The sequence below is a fragment of the Pseudonaja textilis genome, chromosome 3 (assembly GCF_049901715.1).
Source record: "Pseudonaja textilis isolate UNSWEBS1 chromosome 3, rPseTex1.2, whole genome shotgun sequence".
NCBI classification, from domain to species: domain Eukaryota; kingdom Metazoa; phylum Chordata; class Lepidosauria; order Squamata; family Elapidae; genus Pseudonaja; species Pseudonaja textilis.
Window position 1 is genome coordinate 4,003,272 of NC_141992.1, and position 20,835 is coordinate 4,024,106.

Genomic DNA, 20,835 nt, shown 5'->3' on the forward strand with positions numbered 1-20,835 from the left:
TTTTTTTTGAAAACCTCCAATGATGAAAACCTCCAATGATGAAAACCTCCCATAACTTCTGAAAGAAAACTCTTCCATTGATCAATTGTCAGGAAATTCCTCCTTATTTCCAGGTTGGATCATCTCTCTCTGACCAACTTCCACCCATTGTTTTTTCTTCTCCTGCCCTTGTTCCTGGTTGTCTTCTTCTCTTCTACTTTTCCCAACGTTAGGGACTTCTGAAAGGAGCTCTATCTTCAGATTGATTGATTGATGGTTGATTAGGTGCTACAAGTCAGGGTCACCTCTTTGCAATCACGTAAGTGTCCTCCGGAAGGACCTGTCCCCAGTCTGGTCTTTTAGATCTTCCAATAATTCCCCATCATCACTGTAGCTGAATCCATCTAATACCTTCTTCTGGTCACCCGTTTTCTTTCCCTCTTTCCTAACAATGATTGATTAGGTGACATCAAATCAGCCTCTTCTCTTAGCAACCATAGAGCTCAACTTTTCCAGACTGAATGGTGTTTCCACCGATTTGTAATCGAGTCCTTCCACTCGGGTAATCAATCAAATGTTTACTGTCAATGCACAAGATGCATACAATGGACTTGAGAATGATGGGTGCATTCTTCCAGGGGTGGGATGCAAATATTTTTATCAACAGTTCTGTGGGCGTGGCTAGGTGGGAGTGGCTAGGTGGGCATGGCCATGTGACTTGGGGTGTGTGGCTTTTTTTTTGTAGCATCCTGCCCTCGTGACTGGGCAGGGGAGAACGGAGTCAGTGATGTTGGGCACGCGCGCGATGCCGTGCATATGCAATAAGGACTGACTAGGTGGGGAGGGGAAGGGGGAGAGGGGCAGGGCCAGCCAGGGGCATGATTTGTCTATTCTCCAAAGGGTGCAGAATCGTAACAACCGGTTCTATAAAAACCAGCCTGAACTGGTAGAATCCCAGCCCTGCCTTCTTCTGTTTCCTTCCACTTTTCTCAACAGTGTGGGCTTGTCAAAGAAAGTTGATTGATTATATGCCCCTCAAGTCTCTATTGATTTTTAGCGATCACATAGATAGGGTTTCTCCAGGGTGATCTGTTCCTAATGTGGTCCTTTAGATCAGGGGTCCCCAAACACCGGGCCGTGGACCGGTACCAGTCCGTGGAACATTTCCTACCGGGCCGCCGGTTTGCTGGGCGCCGCCATCTTGTTTGACGAGAAAGTGCTTCCAGGTGAGCTTTTCCGGTTGGAAAGCGGCGTTTGGGTCCTGAAGGAATCCCCGCGCCTTAGTTTCATCGAAGGGGGGGGGGGGCTTTGAACGAAACTAAGGCGCGAGGATTCTTTCAGCACCCAAGGCAAGGCGAGCCGAGCGACCATCCCGAAGCCGTCCCGAAGCCCATCGACACAGGTACAAAGGAGGAGTTGAAGGTGGCGGGGAGAAGCGGGGGATGGCTGGCTGGCTGGCTGGTCGCTTGGCTCGCCTTGCCTTGTCATTTGTGCTGATGCTGGTACCGGTCCGCGGATCATTTTGTGATGCCGGTACCGGGCCGTGGCACAAAAAAGGTTGGGGGCCACTGCTTTAGATCTTCTAATAGGCCCTCATTGTTGCTGTAACTGAGTCCGTCAACTATGACTCATGTTAACAATATTTAGAATAGAATAACAGAGTTGGAAGGGACTTTGGAGTTCTGCCAGTCTAACCTCCTGTTCCAGTAGGAAACCCTATGCTATCCCAGAAAATGGCTGTCCAGTCTCTTCTTAAAATCCTCCAGTGATGGAGCACCCACAATGTCTGGTGGCAAGCAGTTCCACTGGTGAATTGTTCTCACTGTCAGGAAGTTTATGCTTAGTTCTAAGTTGCTTCTCTCCTTGATTAGTTTCCACCCGTTGCTTCTTGTCCTGCCCTCAGGTGCTTTGGAGAATAGCTTGACTCCCTCTTCTTTGGGGCAGCCCCTCAAATATTGGAAGACGGCTATCGTGTCACCCCTAGTCCTTCTTTTCTTCAAATTAGACGCACACAATTCCAGCAACCGTTCTTTATTTTGCTTCCATCATCTTCTTTCCTTTCAGTTTCCCCAACATTATGAACGTCTCAAAGAAGCTCTTCACACCGGTTGGTTGATCAATTGATTGATTATCTGCTTCCGAGTCAGGGGTCAACTCAGTAACCGCACAGGTAGATTTTCCCCAGGAGGATCTTCCCAGGAAAGAGGAAGTCAAGTTATTCTCCAAAGCACCTGAAGGCAGGACAAGAAGCGACAGGTGGAAACTAATCAAGGAGAGAAGCAACTTAGAACCAAGGAGAAATTTCATGACACGAGAACAATTAATCCATGGAATGACTTACCTCTAGAAGTTGTGGGGGCCCCATCACTGGAGGTTTTCCAGAAGAGATTGAACAACCATTTGTCTGACATGGTGTAGAGCCGTGGGTCTTCAAACTTGACAGCTTGAAGACTTGTGGACTTCAACTCCCAGAATTCCTCCTCCTCCTCCAGTCCTGTTAGCTCAGGAATTCTGGGAGTTGAAGTCCACAAGTCTTAAAACTTGCCAAGTTTGAAGACCCTTGGTATAGGGTCTCCTGCTCAAGCAGGTTGTTGGACTAGAAGACCTCCAAGGTCCCTTCCAATTCTGTTCCTCTGTTTACACTCTCTGCCCTGCTTGAAAAGAGGATGTCTGTAAAATAAATTAGACGCTGCAACCGAGAAGTTTGACCAACTGTGCCCCGTAAGAAACGTTGACCTTTAATGTGATTTTTCTGCAGACCCTGAGACGTTGCTTCTCAGCAGTTTGTTAAGAGTTGTGAGGGGAGGGGGAGAAGGGGCCCAGTGTCAAATCCTGATGGAGAAATCTTACTCACTAATGGCATTTGGGTGCCTGGATTTTTGTGTTGAGAAACCCAACGCTCATTTGATTCAAACATTTTGCGGGGCGGTTGGGATCATGCCCGGGTTCGAGTCTGGCCAGGTTTCTATTTGAATCCGTTTTTAAATTGCAGCTCGCTTTCTTGAGCTCTTGGCCAACGCGTGAGGAACATCTGAAGCTTGATGATGGGGTCCTTTTACAAAGAGTGGGAACCACGTCTTTCAGCGGCCTCTCTGAAAACACGGCATTTCCTCCTCCCCGCCTTCCCCCCGAAAATAGGCCGCATTTCACAAATTCATCTGGAACCACTCTACAAGCCCTGTTTTCTTTGGATCGGGTTCCTGAAGGAAACGAACAGAGATGGCTGGAAATGAGGGAAGAGAGAGAGTGAATCGCTTGAGACTTTCAAGAAGAAATTGGTCTGCCATTTGTCAGAAATGGTGTAGGGGCTCCCGCTTGGGCAGGGGGTTGGACTAGATGACCTATAAGGTCCCTTCCAACTCTGATGATCGTTTATTTATTTGTCAATTGCTTACAAGGTAATAGATACAAGTATAAACATGAGTAAGAATACAGGAAATAAGTACGAATGAATGGGAGACAATAGGACAGGGACGGGAGGCACGATGGTGCACTTATGCACGCCCCTTACAGACTTCTTAGGAACGGGGTGAGTTCAATAGTGGATAGTTTGAGGTTAAAGGAGTGAGGGGGTTAGAGGATGTAACTACAGAGTCAGGTAGTGCATTCCAGGCATTGACCACTCTGTTGTTGAAGTCGTACTTTCTGCATTCGCGTTTGGAGCGGTTTGCCTTGAGTTTTTACTTGGTGTGTGCTGTTGTATTGTTGTGGTTGAAGCTGGTCATTGACTGGTAGGACATTGTAGCAGATAATTTTGTGTACTACACTTAAGTCCAATCGTAGGTGGCGTAGTTCAAGGTTGTCCAAGCCCAAAATCTCAAGCCTGGTGGTGTAGGATATTCTGTTGCGAGCAGAGGAGTGTAGGACTCTTCTCGTGAAATACTTCAGGACTCAATTGTATTAATGTCTGAAATGCAGTGCAGATTCCAGACAGATGAGCTGTATTCAAGTATTGGTCTGGCAAAAGTTTTGTATGCCCTAGTTAGCAATTCAATATTTCCAGAGGAGAAGCTTCGTAAGATTAGATTTACAACTTTTAATGCCTTTTTGTTGTCTGTTGAGGAGAGAAGGAAGAAATGAAACAAAAAGGGAGGGCCAGTCAGTTTGAAAAAAGATCTAACAACCATTCATCTGAAATCTTGAGGGTCTCTTGCCTAAGCGGGGATGGGGGATGGGGGTGGGTCCAGACTAGAAGACCTCCAGGGTCCCTTCCAACCCTGTCCTTCTGTTAAAAGAGAAAAATCTGGATGGTTGTTGGATTAAAAAAAAAATAGGGGTCTTGAAATATCAGGAAGAAGAAGAAAAAAAGGCTTAAGGACTGTGGTCTTAATGACCACCAACATAGAGGTTGTAAAATCAGGCATGGTCATGTGGTGACTTACTTAACGACCATCACAACTTATGACCAAAATGGCAGGCTCTCTGAATGGTCGTAAATCGAGGATTATCCGCATCCAAAATTAAGCCCTAGAGGGCTGATGGTGAGAGTCGTTCTCAATCCAGCTATGTTTGTCACCGCAGAGGAAATGGAATTTTGGCCGAAGGAGAACATGGAGTATTGTTAGTCCTTGCGGGGGCGGCTGAAAGCAGGGAGGTTTTGTGTCAGGGGCCAGCTTGAGAGTGAGGTACCACGATTAAAAAGGAACCATCCAGATGCTAAATCCATTTGTCCTAGACAACTGAACCCAGACAGTTCCCAGGAAGCTGCAAAAGTTGGATATTTCGGGCGTCTCGTGCTAGACGCAAGTTCCCGGAGAAGGCATTTTTGCAGTGTTCTCAACATTCAAAAGACTTCCAAGTGAGGAGAGGAGGTTAGAAGTTAGATGTTCTCTGACTGTGGCAGCCAAGAATTGGTTCAACAGCAGTAACTGTGAGAGGGGTCTAGATGACCTCGTGGAACACACTTTAAGTATGAGCCAGCCGTGCGCTGCAGCTGCCAAAAAAGCCAACACAACCCTAGACTGCATCAACACAGAAGTAGAATCAAGATCACACGAACTGTTAATACCCCTCTATAAAGCCTTAAGTAAGACCACACTTAGAGTCCTGCATCCAGTTTTGGTCACCACATTATAAAAAAAGATGTTGAGACTATCAAAAGAGTGCAGAGAAGAGCAACCAGGGTGATTAGAGGATTGGAGACTAAATCATACAACGAACGGTTGCAGGAACTGGGCCTGGGTAGTCGAGGGGAGAGAAGGACCAGGGGAGATCTTCCAATATTTGAGGGGCTGCCACAGAGAGGAGGAGGGGGTCAAGCTATTGTCCAAAGCACCTTTGAAGGCCAGACAAGGAACAATGGATGGAAACTGATCAAGGAGAGATTCAACCTAGAAATAAGGAGAAATTTTCTGACAGTGAGAACAATCAACCCATGGAACAGAAGTTGCCCTTGGAAGTTGTGGGAGCTTCATCCCTGGAGGCCTTCAAGAAGAGACTGGACTGCCAATGGTGTAGGGTTTCCTGCTTGGGTGGGGGTTGGAGTAGATGACCTCCAAGGTCCCTTCCAATTCTGTTAATCTGTTCAGGGGTCTGGAGGCTAAATGTACGATGAATGGTTAAGGAAGTGAGGTTTGTTTAGACCAGGAATTCTGGGAGTTGAAGTTCACAGGTCATAAAGAGGCTGTAGTTTCTCCACCTCTGGTCTAGATTATCAAACAGAATGCTGCAACCGTCGTAAGTGTGAAAACCGGTCCTAAATCCCTTTTTTCAGTACCGTTGTAATTTGGAACGGTTACCAAACAAATGGTTGTAAGTTGAAGACTGCTTGTATGCCACACAACAGTATTTCTCAATCGTGGTAGTTTTAAGGCAGGTGTGGACTTCAACTCCCAGAATTCCCCAGCCAACTGGCTGGGGAATTCTGGGAGTTGAAGTCCACCTGTCTTAAAGTAGCCAAGGTTGAGATACACTACATTAATAGACACATTAAGTGAGGAAAAACCATGGAATTGGTGTCACCACCCACTATTGGTTCTGGCCACACCATCCAGTGCTCCAGCCCCGCCCACCATCCATTCTCTTCACCAAGGGTCTTCAAACTTGACAGCTTGACGACTTGTGGACTTCAACTCCCAGAATTCCTTCTCCGGTCATGTTAGCTCAGGAATTCTGGGAGTTGAAGTCCACAAGTCTTAAAGCTGTCAAGTTTGAAGACCCTTCCTCTTCACCTATGGTAAGTTGCAGGTCCTTCGGACAGATCCATACTGCAATAATGAATGCAGTCCTGGGGGTTTGGGGGATTAATTGACCACCCCTGTTCTAGAAGGTGTTTTCCCATCCAGTGTTCTCCTGATGTGAGCCGGGGCTGATGGAAATTGTGGTCCAGCGCTCCTTGGAGGGCACCAGCTTGGGAAAATCTATTGTGTATCTTAAGCCAGTGTTTCTTAAGTTGCGGCCATTTTAAAACATGTGGACTTCAACTCCCAGAATTCCCCAGCCAGAATGTCTGCTGAGGAATTCTGGGAGTTGAAGTCAACATGTTTTAAAATGGCCGCAACTTAAGAAACAGGGGTTTAAGCTCAAAATCAGGATACATTTGTTAATTATTTCCTGTATTTTCAAGTCTTTTCCCTCAATAGAAAATCATCTGTTTCTGTATTTTGCTTCTCTTCTCTTTCTAACCTCCCAAGGGCCTGCTTTACATTTATTTTTTCCAAAAAGATCAGAGAATTATTAATAGTTTCCACCCATTTCCTGTGTTAATCCTGGGGATTATTTCTTCTTCTTTTTTTTAAGAAGCAGTTTCTTAAAGGGAACTTCTATTTCCCTCAGAGAGCATCAAGCACTCTGGACTTGAGGAAAGTCAGGACTGTCCAAGGGAGTCAGAAAAGTCAAGATGGCCACTGGAACGAGGCAAGCTTAGTCCCTCTGCAGATGATTTCATTAAAAGGAAAACAAATAGCTATTTTCTTCTGGCCTAATTTTGTTCTTTAAAAGAGAATGAAATCCGGGGATTTCTATAATCAAATGGCCATTCTCTTTCAATAAATCTAGTTAAAGAAGACTCTATCTTTCACACACACACAAAAAAAATCGAAAGGAGGAACTGGAAAACCAGAGTCTGTTAATGAAATCCAAAACACCTTGGAAATATATATTAAAAACAGTGCAGTGAGCATGGATTTCGCAAGTCTCCTTCACTCTAATCAAAATGCTATAGGGTATTCCAATCAAATGTTTCATTGAAATCAAGATATATTGATATTTATGTATGTATGTATGTATGTATGTATGTATATAAAATGGAAGATGGTTTTATGTTTTTATGTTTTGTTTGTATATGTTTGTCTTAAAAAATAAAAACTTTTATATATATATATAAAAAAAGAAATCAAGATATATTATGTCCACTGCATACCCCCAATCAACAAATGGTTAATGAAAAAGTGAAGTCATTGGGACCAAAACTTCTGTTTGACAAATCATGATGGTGGCTATTAATCCCAGCACTGTTTTCCAGATGCTCCTTATGGGGAGGGTCGATTTACTCTCCAAAGCACCTGAGGGCATGACAAGAAGCAGTGGGTGGAAGCTCCTCAAAGGGAGATCCAACCTGGAACTCAGGAGGAGTTTCCTGACGGGGAGATCAATGAATCGATTTAACAGATTGCCTCCTAAGGTTCTGCGTGCTCCATCGCTGGAGGATTCCAAGATTGGACAGCTATTTGACCGGGATTGTACAAGGTTTCCTGTCTTGGGCAATGGGGTTGACTAGAAGACCTCGAAGATCCCTGCCAGCCCTATGATTCTATATTTCAGTGATTCTATGATTATATGTTTCTATGATTCTGTGGTTCCATGATTTTGTGATTCTATGATTCTGTGATTCTTTTTCTATGATTCCTTGATACTATGTTTCTATGATGCTATGTTTCTATGATTCTGTGGTTCCATGATTCTGTGATTCTGTTTATGTGATTCTGTGATGTGATTCTATGTTTCTATGATTCTGTTATTGTGATTCTATGATTCTATGTTTCTATGATTCTGTGGTTCCATGATTCTGTGATTCTGTTTATGTGATTCTGTGATGTGATGCTATGTTTCTATGATTCTGTGATTATGATTCAATGATTATATGTTTGTTTGATTCTTTGATACTATGTTTCTATGATTCTATGATTCTATGATTTTGTGGTTCCATGATTCTGTGATTCTATGATTTTACGATTCTATGTTTCTATGATTCTGTAGTTCCATGATTCTGTGATTCTATGATTCTGTAGTTCCATGATTCTGTGATTCTATGATTCTGTGATTCCATGATTCTGTGATTCTATGATTCTATGTTTGCATGATTCTGTGGTTCCATGATTCTGTGATTCTATGATTCTGTGGTTCTATGTTTGCATGATTCTGTGGTTCCATGATTCTGTGATTCTATGATTCTATGTTTGCATGATTCTGTGGTTCCATGATTCTGTGATTCTATGTTTGCATGATTCTGTGGTTCCATGATTCTGTGATTCTATGTTTGCATGATTCTGTGGTTCCATGATTCTGTGATTCTATGTTTCTGTGTTTCTGTGTTTCTAAGATTCCGTGATTCTATTTTTCTCTGATTCTCCAATTCTACAAGTGTATGAATCGTAGAATCGTAGAATCTTAGATAGACTTCTATCCTTGCTGAGTTTTGAAGCTCTTTGAGAAGCTCCTAGCTTCTGTGCTGCCACCAAGGGGGACCCCTTGGCTCCGTTGACTTATTGTTGGAAGCCCCAGCTTCCCAGAGCCTTTCCAAAAAGCTGGAATTTATCAGACAAATCTGTTATAAGAACCTCTCCTAAAAATAGAGGACTTCAGGAAACGCAACTCCCCCCGGGGATTTCAAAAGACGAACATCTGCATTTCATCACAAGATCTAAACACGAGTCTTCTTTCTGTCTTGCCGGAACACAACCACTGTCCCAAGGAAGTGACTATGATGGCCCTGGGGAAGAGGGGGGTGGTGGATTTTAATCATCTGGATCCACTTAATCCTGGAACCTTAATTATTAATCCTAAAATGTCTTAGTGAAAAATGATGTTGCGGCTTTTTTCCCCTTTTCCTCCTTCATTTCATTTCATTTCCTCTATTTCTTTTGAGAAATTGAAACGACTTCCAAAAATGATTTGTGAAACAACCACCCTGGGAAGCAGGTCAGGCTGAGAGAGCATTCTGCATTCATACAACCCCCTGAATTAACTGAGTTGGTTAACCACCATGGCCAAGCATGGGGAGTGTTAATTGGTATTTGTGTATGGGTATGGGCAGGGGTGGGATTCTACCAGTTCGCACCTATTCTCTAGAACCGGTTGTTAAGCTTCTAAGCAGTTCGGAGAACCGGTTGTTAGAAGAAATTACTGGGCTAATCCTGTAAGAAAGGCAGGAAGGAAACATTCTGGTGTTGCTTACAGAAACTGCCTCTCCATTAACCCTTATTACATTCTTGGCAGGACTAGACTTCCTGTCTCAGGAACTTCTCTAGAGTTTTCTTTTCCTCTTTTGCTGGTACTTTGCTTGTGTGGAGTGACCATTCAAAGTTACAATGGCACTGAAAAAGTGATTTATGACCGTGTTTCACACTTACGACTGTTGCAGCATCCCCACAGTCATGAGAGGCCAGGAGAGGAGATGCGTGCCTCGATGTGAGTGATATTGAGTTGGCCACACCCAGCCAATCACATGACCACCAAGCCACGCCCACCACCTAAGCCACGCCCACAGAACTGGTTTGTTAAAAATTTGAATCCCGCCCCTGGGTATGGGTGTGATGCAAAGCCAACCTGCTTTTAGAGGTCAATGTTTCTCCACTTTGGCCCTTTTAAAATGGACAGACTTCAACTCTCAGAAATTCCCCAATTGGCTTTCGTGCCTAAGGCAGGACTAGAACTCACCGACTCCTGGTGATTGGCCCAAAGTCACCAACTGGCTTTCATGCCTAAGGTGGGACTAGAACTCACCGACTCCTGGGGATTGGCCCAAAGTCACCAACTGGCTTTCATGCCTAAGGCGGGACTAGAACTCACCGACTCCTGGGGATTGGCCCAAAGTCACCAACTGGCTTTCATGCCTAAGGCGGGACTAGAACTCACCGACTCCTGGTGATTGGCCCAAAGTCACCAACTGGCTTTCATGCCTAAGGTGGGACTAGAACTCCCCGACACCTGGGGATTGGCCCAAAGTCACCAACTGGCTTTCATGCCTAAGGCGGGACTAGAACTCCCCGACATCTGGGGATTAGCCCAAAGTCACCCAGTTGGCTTTCATGCCTAAGGCAGGACTAGAACTCCCAGTCTCCTGGTAGACTGGCCCAAAGTCATACATTTCCTTTTGTGCCTAGGGCAGGACTAGAACTCACCATCTGGCAATTGGGTCAAAATCACCAAGCCGCAATCACCCCTAAGGCGAGACTATAACTCACCGTCTCCTGGCGACTGGCCCAAAGTCATCCAGTTTGTCTTTCACGCCTAAGGAGGGGACTAGAACTCTAGGTTGCTTCTCTCCTTGCTTAGTTTCTATCCATTGCTTCTTGCCCTTAAAAGAATATATTCATGAACTGGAATAGAGCGTGGTAACAGGATCAGCCAATGAATAGTCATAGCAACTGAGGGCTGTTTGGAAACTGAAACTAGATTTAGCCTAGGCGTGGCTCTATATTAAGCTCTGCAGCTCCGAAGCTATGTTAAGCTCTTGAGTCTGTCTCTCGAAAATGAAATGGCTTCTCTCCTCTGCGGTGAAACTAGCTTCCTTGCTTGCCTGAACTAAAGTGAAACCGACGTTTGTTTCTGAGCTCTTCCGTTGCTGCTCTGCTCTGCCCTTGTGACACGTCTGCTTCTGTTTGAGTTTGCTCTGTGCTGGAGAAATCTACAACTGGTTTGTAAAATTTACTTTAAGTGTTTATAAAGAAGTGAAATCAAGCCTCAGCCATCTGTGTTTACTTTTCTGGTGCTGAATTTATGCTGCAAAACTCTGAACAATCCTGCCTTCAGGTGCTTTGGAGAAGAGCGTGACCCTCTCTTCTTTGTGGTAACCCCTTAGATACTGGAAGATTGCTATCATGTCACACCCTAGTCCTTCTTTTCATTAAACTAGACATATCCAATTTCTGCAACTGTTCTTCATATATTTTAGCCCTTTCTCTCTGGGTCGGTCTATCTATCTACTATCTATCTATCTATCTATCTATCTATCTATCTATCTATCTATCTATCTATCTCTATCCATCCATCCACCTATCCATCTATCATCTATCTATTTCTTTCCTCCTCCTCCTCCTCCTCCTCCTCCTCCTCCTCCTCCTCCTCCTCCTCCTCCTCCTCCTCCTCCTCCTCCTCCTCCTTCTCCATCATTGTCTGTCTACTGCAGGATGAATGCCTCTCCCACCTGTTTCCAACCCAAAACAGACCTGAGCTTTCTTTGGCCAATTGGGCCCACCATACTTGCTGATGGCATCGGTCCATCTTGTTTTAAGACTCATTCATGGAGGCTTTTGATCCAGTGAGTTCCGTTCTATGAAGGCCTTGATCCACCTGCCATCAGTTCTTCTTGCTACGTGACCAGCCCATTTCCATTTCAATTCTTTTACTCTCTTGATGGCGTCCTGTCCTTTCCTTTGTTCTCTAATCCACCTGCAGGGTGTCTTTCTATCTTGTCTCGTGAGGCGGAGACATCTTTTTCCATGGCTCTTTGTGCCGCCCCTAGCTTTTGTGTAGTGTCCATGTTTTGTATCGATTGTGTGGTTACTGTCCATGTTTCACAGGCATAGGTTTGTGCTGGCTGGCATAAACTGTGATCTTTACCACACTGGAAATATTCACAAAAACAGGAGGGGTTGAATTGTGGAAAATTCAATTCAATTCCAAGTGTCTTCCCAAGTGTATGTAGCATATTTCCCCCCAGAATAAGACCCAACCGGAAAATAAGCCCTAACATGATTTTTCAGGATGATTGTAATATAAGCCCTACCCCCAAAATAAGCCCCGGTTAAGATGATGAGCCATTCAGACACATTTAGTACCATATATCCCCCCAGAATAAGACCCAACTGGAAAATAAACCCAAACATGATTTTTCAGGATGATTGTAATATAAGCCCTACCCCCAAAATAAGCCCCAGTTAAGATGATCAGCAGTCAGAAACATTTAATGCTGGCTGGCATAAATTGTGATCTTTATCATGTTGGAAATATTCACAAAAACAGGAAGGGTTGAATTGTGGAAAATTAAACTCAATTCCAAGTTTCTTCCCAAATGTATGTACCATGATTTTCCCCAAAATAAGAACCAACCGGAAAATAAGCCCATATATGATTTTTCAGGATGCTCATAATATAAGCCCTACTGTGAAAATAAGCCCTAGTTAAGATTATCGGCCAGTTGGACATGTTTAGTACCATATTTAGTACCATTTAGTCCCATATTTTCCCCAAAATAAGACCTAACAGAAAAATAAGCCCTAATGCACCTTTTTGAAGCAAAAATAATAATAATATAAAACCCGGTCTTATTTTGGGAGAAACGTGGGTATATAATGTTTTCGTTTTAAGTGTTTTGACGGTCGCAGCCTTCACATCAAAAAGCTGCCGATGAGATTTAAACCACAAGGGCCTTGGAGCCCAGCTGGCAGAATTATGCCCAATGAGTTATTTGTCTGGATGGCAGAGCCCATGCCCGTTCCGTGGGACAGCCGTGGCTCAAATACAGCGTGTTCTTTCTTTGAACTTTGCGCTGTTTTGCTCGCAGCCAGGGACTCCGAGACGTCTAAAGGAAGGGAGCTCCGCGGAGCTAACAATTTGTTCAATTAGTCAGCCAGAAGGAAAGCGAAGAGGGCAACGCTTGCCATTCGCTCTGGCTCCAAAGTAACCCGCAGCCGGGAGTTGATTAAAACTGGCACTCTCCGACAGAAGCTTTTGCCAAGCACGCCAAGAGGGAGAGCGATTTACCAGAAAGACGTGTTTACTCCTCTTACATGGTCATAAAGCGTTCGGCCTATTTTCATTTTCAACTGGTGTTGCTGGATCCCTGGGGAGAGCTATGCAGACCTTTCCAAGTTGTTGGGCAATGGGACAGAGGAGGGTAGAGAGATCCCCGTAGGGATTTGTGCTGGGTTTGTGTTGCCTTGCCCAGGAGAGTCTCAGAGTTTCCATGCATGGTATCTCTCTTGAACACACACTCTCTCTCCCGCTCTCTCTCTCCCCCTGCCATCTGTCTGTCTGTCTGTCTATTTCTATCTATCTATCTATTTCTATCTATCTATTTACTCTATCTATCTATCATCTATCTCTCTATCTATTTCTTATCTATCTACCTACATATGTATGTACCTAGCTACATCTGTCTACCATCTATCTGTCTGTGTCTGTCTGTCTGCCTGCCTAGCTAGCTAGCTAGCTAGCTAGCTATCTACAGTATTTATCTATCTATCTACCTACCTACCTATCTACAGTATCTATCTATCTATCTATCTATCTATCTATCTACAGTATCTATCTATCTACCTACCTACCTACCTACCTACCTACCTACCTAACTATCTACAGTATTTATCTATCTATCTACCGACCTACCTACCTACCTACAGTATCTATCTCTCTATCTATCTCTCTATGTATCTATCCATCTATCTACCTATCACCTATCTATCTATCTACCTATCTACCTACCTATCTACAGTATCTGTCTGTCTGTCTATCTATCTATCTCTCTATCTACCTACCTATCTACCTATCTATCTATCTATCCATCTATCTCTATCTACCTACCTACCTACGTACCTACCTACAGTTTCTATTTATCTATCTACGCATCTATCTATCTACGCATCTATCTATCTATCTATCTATCTATCTATCTATCTATCTATCTATCTACCTACTTACCTACCTACCTACCTACCTACCTATCTATCTATCTATCATCTATCTATCTATCTATCTATCTATCTATCTATCTATCTATCTACCTACCTACCTACCTACCTACCTACCTACCTACCTATTTACAGTATCTATCTATCTATCTATCTATCTATCTATCTATCTATCTATCTATCCACCTATCTACCTCTCTCATCTAATTATTTACCTATCTATCATCTGTCATCTCTCCCTCTATGCGTGTGTGTGTATCTGTCCTTCTGCCTGCCTGCCTGCCTATCTGTCTCTCTATTTCTGTCATCCGTTTGTCATCTATCTATCACATCCTCAAAATAATAGAGAGGGAAGGGACCTTGGAGGTCTTCTAGTCCAACCCCCTGCTCAGACAGGAAACCATTTCAGACAAATGGTTATCCAATCTCTTCTTAAAAAATTGCAGTGTTGGAGCATTCGCAATTTCTGGAGGCAAGTTGTCCCACTGGTTAATTGTTCTCAGTCTCAGAAAATTCCTCCTTAATTCCAGGTTGCTTCTCTCCTTGATGAGTTTCCACCCGTTGCTTCTTGTCCTGCCCTCAGGTGTTTTGGAGAATAGCTTGACTGCCTCTTCTTTGGGGCAGCCCCTGAGATATTGAAATTCTGCTATCATGCCCCGCCAGTCCACCTCTTCGATAGGGTAGACAAGGCAGAACTAGAAATCTCCATCTCCAGGTGATTGGGTGAAAGTTACCCAGCTGGATTTCCTTCTTAAGGTAGGCTAGAATGCACCGTCTCTTGGTTTCTAAGCCAGCACCATAACCACTGCACCAAATTAGCTCTCAGGATTGGGGTAATGTTGGTTGCCAGTAAAACCTGGGGAGAAGACGATTCTGAATCCCTTCCTTCTTATGTTGATGTGGCTGTTTTCTCTTTAGCTGGAGAACTTCATCCAGAGGAACATCAAGACGGAGATGGCCCACATCCAGCAGAATGTGGTACAGAACCAGACGGCGGCCATATTGGAGATTGGCACCAATCTTTTGAGCCAAACAGCTGAGCAGACACGAAAACTGACCAATGTGGAAACCCAGGTGATTGATGACATGGATTCGAGGTGGGAAAAATTAAACATATTTAGAAGGTACAGCGGGGGGTTAACTTTCAGCCGACTCTGCCTCGGAAGAAAAACTTGCCAAATACTCTGTTTGGATTTCTGGACTTTTGTTCTTGGAACGGGCTTTAAGAAAACAGAGTTCCTCTTGTACCAAAACAAAACCACTTACCAGTTCTTCGCAGATATTGTATTTAAAATTTCACAGGAATAGAATCCGTCAAAAATTTGTTAAGTTAGGAGGAGGAGGAGGAAGATTGTGGGGTCCGTGGTGATCTCTGAACTTGCTTGTTTTCTGAGACATTTCATTACTGAGCTGGGTAACTTCATCAGTGTTTGAAAGGAGTGGTGTTTGCAGAAAGGAGGAAGAGGAGGAGGAGGAGGAGGAGGAGGAGGAGGAAAATGAGAACTGTGTGGTCCTTGGTGCTTTTTGGACTTGGTTGTTTTCTTGCAAATGTTTCACTACCAAACTAGACAACATGATCAGTACTAGAAGGAAGTGGGGTTTGCAGAGAGGAAGAGGAGGAGGAGGAGGAGGACGAGGACGAGGACGAGGACGAGGACGAGGAGGAGAACGACGACTGTGGAGCTTCCAGGAATTATCTAGCAATTTTGCCCTGGGCATGGTCTAAAATTCTATAATTGCGGGAGTTCATCACATCATCTGACTGACAGTTGGTATTCATGTACATGTTTTGCCAGTCTTCTGCCTGTTTATCCTATCTAGGGAGTAAAAGTCTAAGGTGGTTCTCAGTCCTTCCACTCACGGTTGTCATCCCGAAGGAGGTAACTGGACTTTTCTTGGTTTTTTGTTTTTTGTTTTTGAAGACGTTTTGCTTTTCATCAAATGATGTGGGAGCATGAACAGATTTCCAATAAACAAATAAATCAATAAAAATGGCAGACTACAGAAACCCTTTGCACCACTCAGGTGACCCTGAGGACACGGACAAACCTCCAAGTGGCCTCAACGTCCCTCTAAAAAGATGCCAATGACCAGCTGTCTGCAAGGAGGATAAATCCTTCCTTTCCCCACCATCCACTCAGAGTTGAAAAAAACTTCTCAGATGAGAAGCAAAACGTCTTCAAAGGAAAAAGTGGAAAAACCCTTTGGGGCTACATAGGGACTGTTACAGTCCTTATACTGTCTATTTTCAGTGTTCCAGAAAACCTCCACTCCAACAAATAACTCCGATCCAGACACCGTCCTCTCCAAGGTTCTTTTTATTTGAGTAGTAAACTGGCACATCTGGAAAATCCGAGATCTGAAAGTTGCGGGTTTCCTTGCAATAAGTAAAAAAAAAAAAATTACGACAGGGAGCCGCAGCAGAGGGATGAAAGAGCCACATGCGGCTCTAGAGCCACGAGTTGCCGACCCCTGGTCCAGTCTTACGAAAAGAAGGACTAGGGTGACATGATAGCAGTCTTCCAATATCTGAGGGGCTGCCCCAAAGAAGAGAGGAGTCGAGCTGTTTTCCAAAGCACCTGAGAAGGCAGGACAAGAAGCAACGGGTGAAAACTAATCGGGGAGAGAAGCAACTTAGAACTAAGGAAAGATTTCCTGACAATGAGAACAATTAATCAGCGGAACTGCTTGCCTCCAGAAGTTGTGAATGCTCCAACACTGGCAGTTTTAAAGAAGAGATTGGATACACATTTGTCTGACGTGGTGTAGGGTTTCCTGCTAAGCAGGGAGTTGGACTAGAAGACCTCTTATGTCCCTTCCAACTCTGCTATTCTATTCTACTCCTGGTTTTTTTGCTGCTGGGGTTTTGCTACTCTCTATGGTTGAGTTCATTCTGAGGCTGAACCCCATAAAGATAGTTTTCCTTCTCTCCGACTTTGCTCTGGCGCTGAAGAAGGACCGCAATTCCCTAGCTAAGTTTCCAATCCTGATTTGACTTTCTTTTGTGTGTGTGTGTGTGTGTGTGCTCCACTGCTTAGGTGCTGAACCAAACCTCGCGCATTGAAATACAACTTCTGGAGAATTCCCTGTCCACCAACAAGCTGGAACGGCAGCTCCTGGTGCAAACCAGCGAGATTCACAAGCTCCAGGATCAGAACAGGTGAGCGGCTGGTTGAAGAAAGATAGGCGGTCCGTTCATTGAGAGATAACAGCACTGAGAAAAAAGTGATTGATTGATGGCTGTCAGTCTTGCGACCCTCGCGGCATCCCCAGGGTCATGGAATCCCAGTTGGGGCACTTGGCAACTGACTCGTGTTTATGACGGTTGCAGTGTCCCAAGGACACATGATTGCGAAACCTGTTGTCATGCCCCCCCCGTCAGAGTCTGAATCCGAGGAGGAAGATGAACAGCCGACAGAGAGTGGGAGTGTGGCTCCCGTTGGCTGTGGAGGAAACTGGAGAAGAGCACAGGCTGGCTGAGCAGAGCAGGAGGGAGGAAAAACAAGGGAGAGGAAGTTCAGAGGAAGACCCAGGCCCGCCTCTTCTTCATCTTAGGGCACGCAAGGAGGAACGGAGAAGGGAGCAATGTGGCTTACGGGGGAGGAAAGGGCCTTGATTCCCTTCATTAGGCACACCTGGGAAGAGAGTTTAAAAGAGATGCATGCGGAGTGCAGCAGTTTCTGGGAACAAACGTGAATTTATCTCATGTTATGTGAGTTCCTGGCATCCTCCCAACTGGTTTGACTTACCACCGTGTTACTTCACTTCTGGAACTCCTAATCTTGTCCCTGCTGAATTTATTACCTTATTTTGCCTTGTTGGATTTATAATTTAAAGTTTTCTGTTTACAACATTGGGATTGGAATATCGGCAGCCAAAGGCTGTTGCAGGTTCGTGGGAGAGTTTTTTTTTTCTCCAGACCGTAAGATAACCGGGACATTAAGGGTGAAGTTGGAGCTAATAAAGGGACCCAGACATTCTCTGGCTTAGTTGCCCTTGTGCCACATCCCGGATCATCACACCTGCGCATATGCAAAGTCAGTGGGGAAGCCGGATTCAATTAACAACGGGTGTTCCTAATTTAAAAGGTGCAGTGATTCACTTAACGGCTGTGGCACGAAAAGTCATAAAACAGAGTATAATTCACTGAACAGCTCTGTGACTTAGTAACTAAAACTTTGGACTCGAGGACTATCTTGTAAGCTGCCAAAAGGTGAGAGATGTGGGAGGCAGGATAGCAGCCTTCCAATATTTGAGGGGCCGCCCCAAAGAAGAGGGGGTCAAGCTAACCTCCAAAGCCCCTGAAGGCAGGACAAGAAACAACGGATGGAAACGAATCAAGGAGAGAAGCAACCTGGAACTAAGGAGAAACTTCCTAACAGTGAGCACAATTAACCAGTGGAACTGCTTGCTACCAGAAATGTGTATGGAGATTCTCAGTCATCCAGGTGGTGGTTCTCCCAAAAGTGCTTTTCTTAAAGAGACAACTGACTTCCTGGTTTTTTTTCTTTGAAGATGTTTTGTTTCTCATCCAAGAGCCAAACAACAACAACAACAACAACAAAAGCATCTTGGATGACAAGCGAAACGTCTTCAAAGAAAAAAACCAGGAAGTCAGTTGTCTCTTGAAAAAAAAAAGGCAGCAGCTTTGGGACTTGTCTCCAGAAGTTGTTGGGGTTTCCATCACTGGAGGTTTTTAAGAAGAGACTGGACGGTCATTTGTCTGGAATAGTATAGGGTCTCCTGCTGGAGCAGGGGGTTGGACTAGATGACCTCCAAGGTCCCTTCCGTTATTCTGTATGAGAGACAGAGAGGGGAGGGAGAGAGAGAGAGAGAGAGATGGATGGAGATAGATAGATAGATGACAGACATATATGGAAAAATGGAAATATGTCCGTAGAATACGGAATACCAAAGTCGGAAGGGACTTTGGAGGTCTTCTAGTCCAACCCCCTGCTCAGTCAGGAAACCCTGTCCCCTTTCAGACAAAAGCTTGTCCAGTCTCTTCAATTGAGCCCTTGTGCTGCCTAAGAGCCCTGAAGGCAAGATGGGGGTACAGAGGAAGAAAGGTCAAAGCATGAGAACATGTTTGCGCTGTGGTCAGTCACAAGCAGGACACTACATCTGTTTCTCTACAGGAGTGCGAAGCTGCTGGGTTTGGCTTTGTTTTTGCAGCCATGGCACGTTTATGGCTAGTGACGCCTCCTTGTACTAATGGATCCCTTGGGGAAGATTCAACCGTCTGGGAGAGATTCCCAGAACACTTAAAAGTTCAGAAAGTGTCCGTAGATTCAGTCTGATAGTAACTTCTTTGTTGTTATCATTTTTTAAAATAACAGGCCTCATTTCTAAAATCAGTGATAGATATAGATATAGATATAGACATAAACAGGTAGGTAAGTAGGTAGATAGATAGATAGATAGATAGATAGATAGATAGATAGATAGATAGATAGATAGATTAGATAAATAGATGATAGATTTGATAGGCAGATAAGATAGATTAGATAGGTAGATGATTGATCAGATAGATGATAGATAGATAGATAGATAGATAGATAGATAGATAGATAGATAGATAGATAGATAGATAGATTAGATAAATAGATTTGATAGGCAGATAAGATTGATTAGATAGATAGATAGATAGATAGATAGATAGATAGATAGATAGATAGACAGACAGATAGATATAGATAGATTAGATAAATAGATGATAGATTTGATAGGCAGATAAGATAGATTAGATAGGTAGATGATTGATTAGATGATAGATAGATAGATAGATAGATTAGATAAATAGATGATAAATAGATTTGATAGGCAGATAAGATAGATTAGATAGGTAGATGATTGATTAGATAGATGATAGATAGATAGATATAGATAGATTAGATAAATAGATGATAGATAGATTTGATAGGCAGATAATATAGGATAGATAGATAGATAGATAGATAGATAGATAGATAGATAGATAGATAGGCAGGCAGGCAGGCAGGCAGGCAGGTGATAGATGTTAGAAGATAGATAGATGATAGATGGATAGAAAGATGATAGATGATAGAAAATAGATAGATAGATATGATAGACAGACAGTCTCACACACACACATACTCTCTCTCTCTCTCTCCTCTCTCTCTCTCTCCCTCCCTCTCTCCTTCTCTCCCTCTCTCTCTTCCGGATGGCTTCTATGGCAGCATTCCAAAGATTATCCATTCCAGCCAGTAACTCCATTTGGACTGTTATTGACTTATTCTCTAAGCAGGCCCACTTTACAGCCTCTAAAAGGACTTCCATCTGCAAAAAAAGCTTGCAAAACTGTTCGTCAAGCATATCGATAGGCTACACGGAGTACCTCGTAGAATAATATCCGTCAGAGGGGTACAATTTACCGCTAAGTTCTGGAGGGAGTTTTTAAAGTCTATTGGGTCGTCCCAAGAGTTATCCTCAGCATTTCATCCGGCCTGCAACGGAGCAGCGGAAAGAACTAACGCCACGGGATCGTTATTAAAAGCTGCCATTCTACAATGTTCTCAACCTTCCTGTTTAATCTGGTCAAACTTCGCATATTGCCTGAACCCAGCTGGTGGTTTGTAACAAACCTGGTTAGCTGCATTGTGTGAACATCCTCTGTGATGCTTTGAAGCATGAAGTGAGCTCCAATTTCCACAAATTTGCTTCCAGCCTTTGGAAACGAATGCTTTTGGGGCCCTTCAGCGGGAGAACCATTGAGTCATTCAAACCACCTGAAAAACAGAATTTTGATCCACACCCAGCAGTCGGTTACGGCTTCGTAACGAGCAGGAAAGGCTGCCTTTGCAATCCGAAGTGTGTTTGTTTAAGGAAATGAAAATAAGGCCACTAAAATCCTTGCGTGGGGGGGGATTTGAATTCTCGACCAAATGACATGACACTTGTGAGAGACCTTGGCGTCCAGGGCTGGCCTTCTGCTCTCTTGGCAAAAGAAGATCTCCATCAAGTGGCTTTTTAAAATATCTTTCCG

At 44.0% G+C, this 20,835-nt stretch overlaps 1 protein-coding gene across 2 annotated transcripts in view; it reads left to right on the forward strand.

Moving 5' to 3' along the window:
• The window catches only part of ANGPT4 (angiopoietin 4), a 38,590-nt gene that overhangs the window by 6,776 nt on the left and 10,979 nt on the right, over nucleotides 1-20,835 (forward strand). For both annotated transcript variants that reach the window (XM_087928804.1, XM_087928803.1), the window contains 2 exons: nucleotides 14,748-14,903; nucleotides 16,868-16,989. In XM_087928804.1, coding sequence (XP_087784930.1) covers nucleotides 14,748-14,903; nucleotides 16,868-16,989 — 278 coding nt within the window. Of the gene's footprint in view, nucleotides 1-14,747; nucleotides 14,904-16,867; nucleotides 16,990-20,835 lie in introns of those variants that run through there.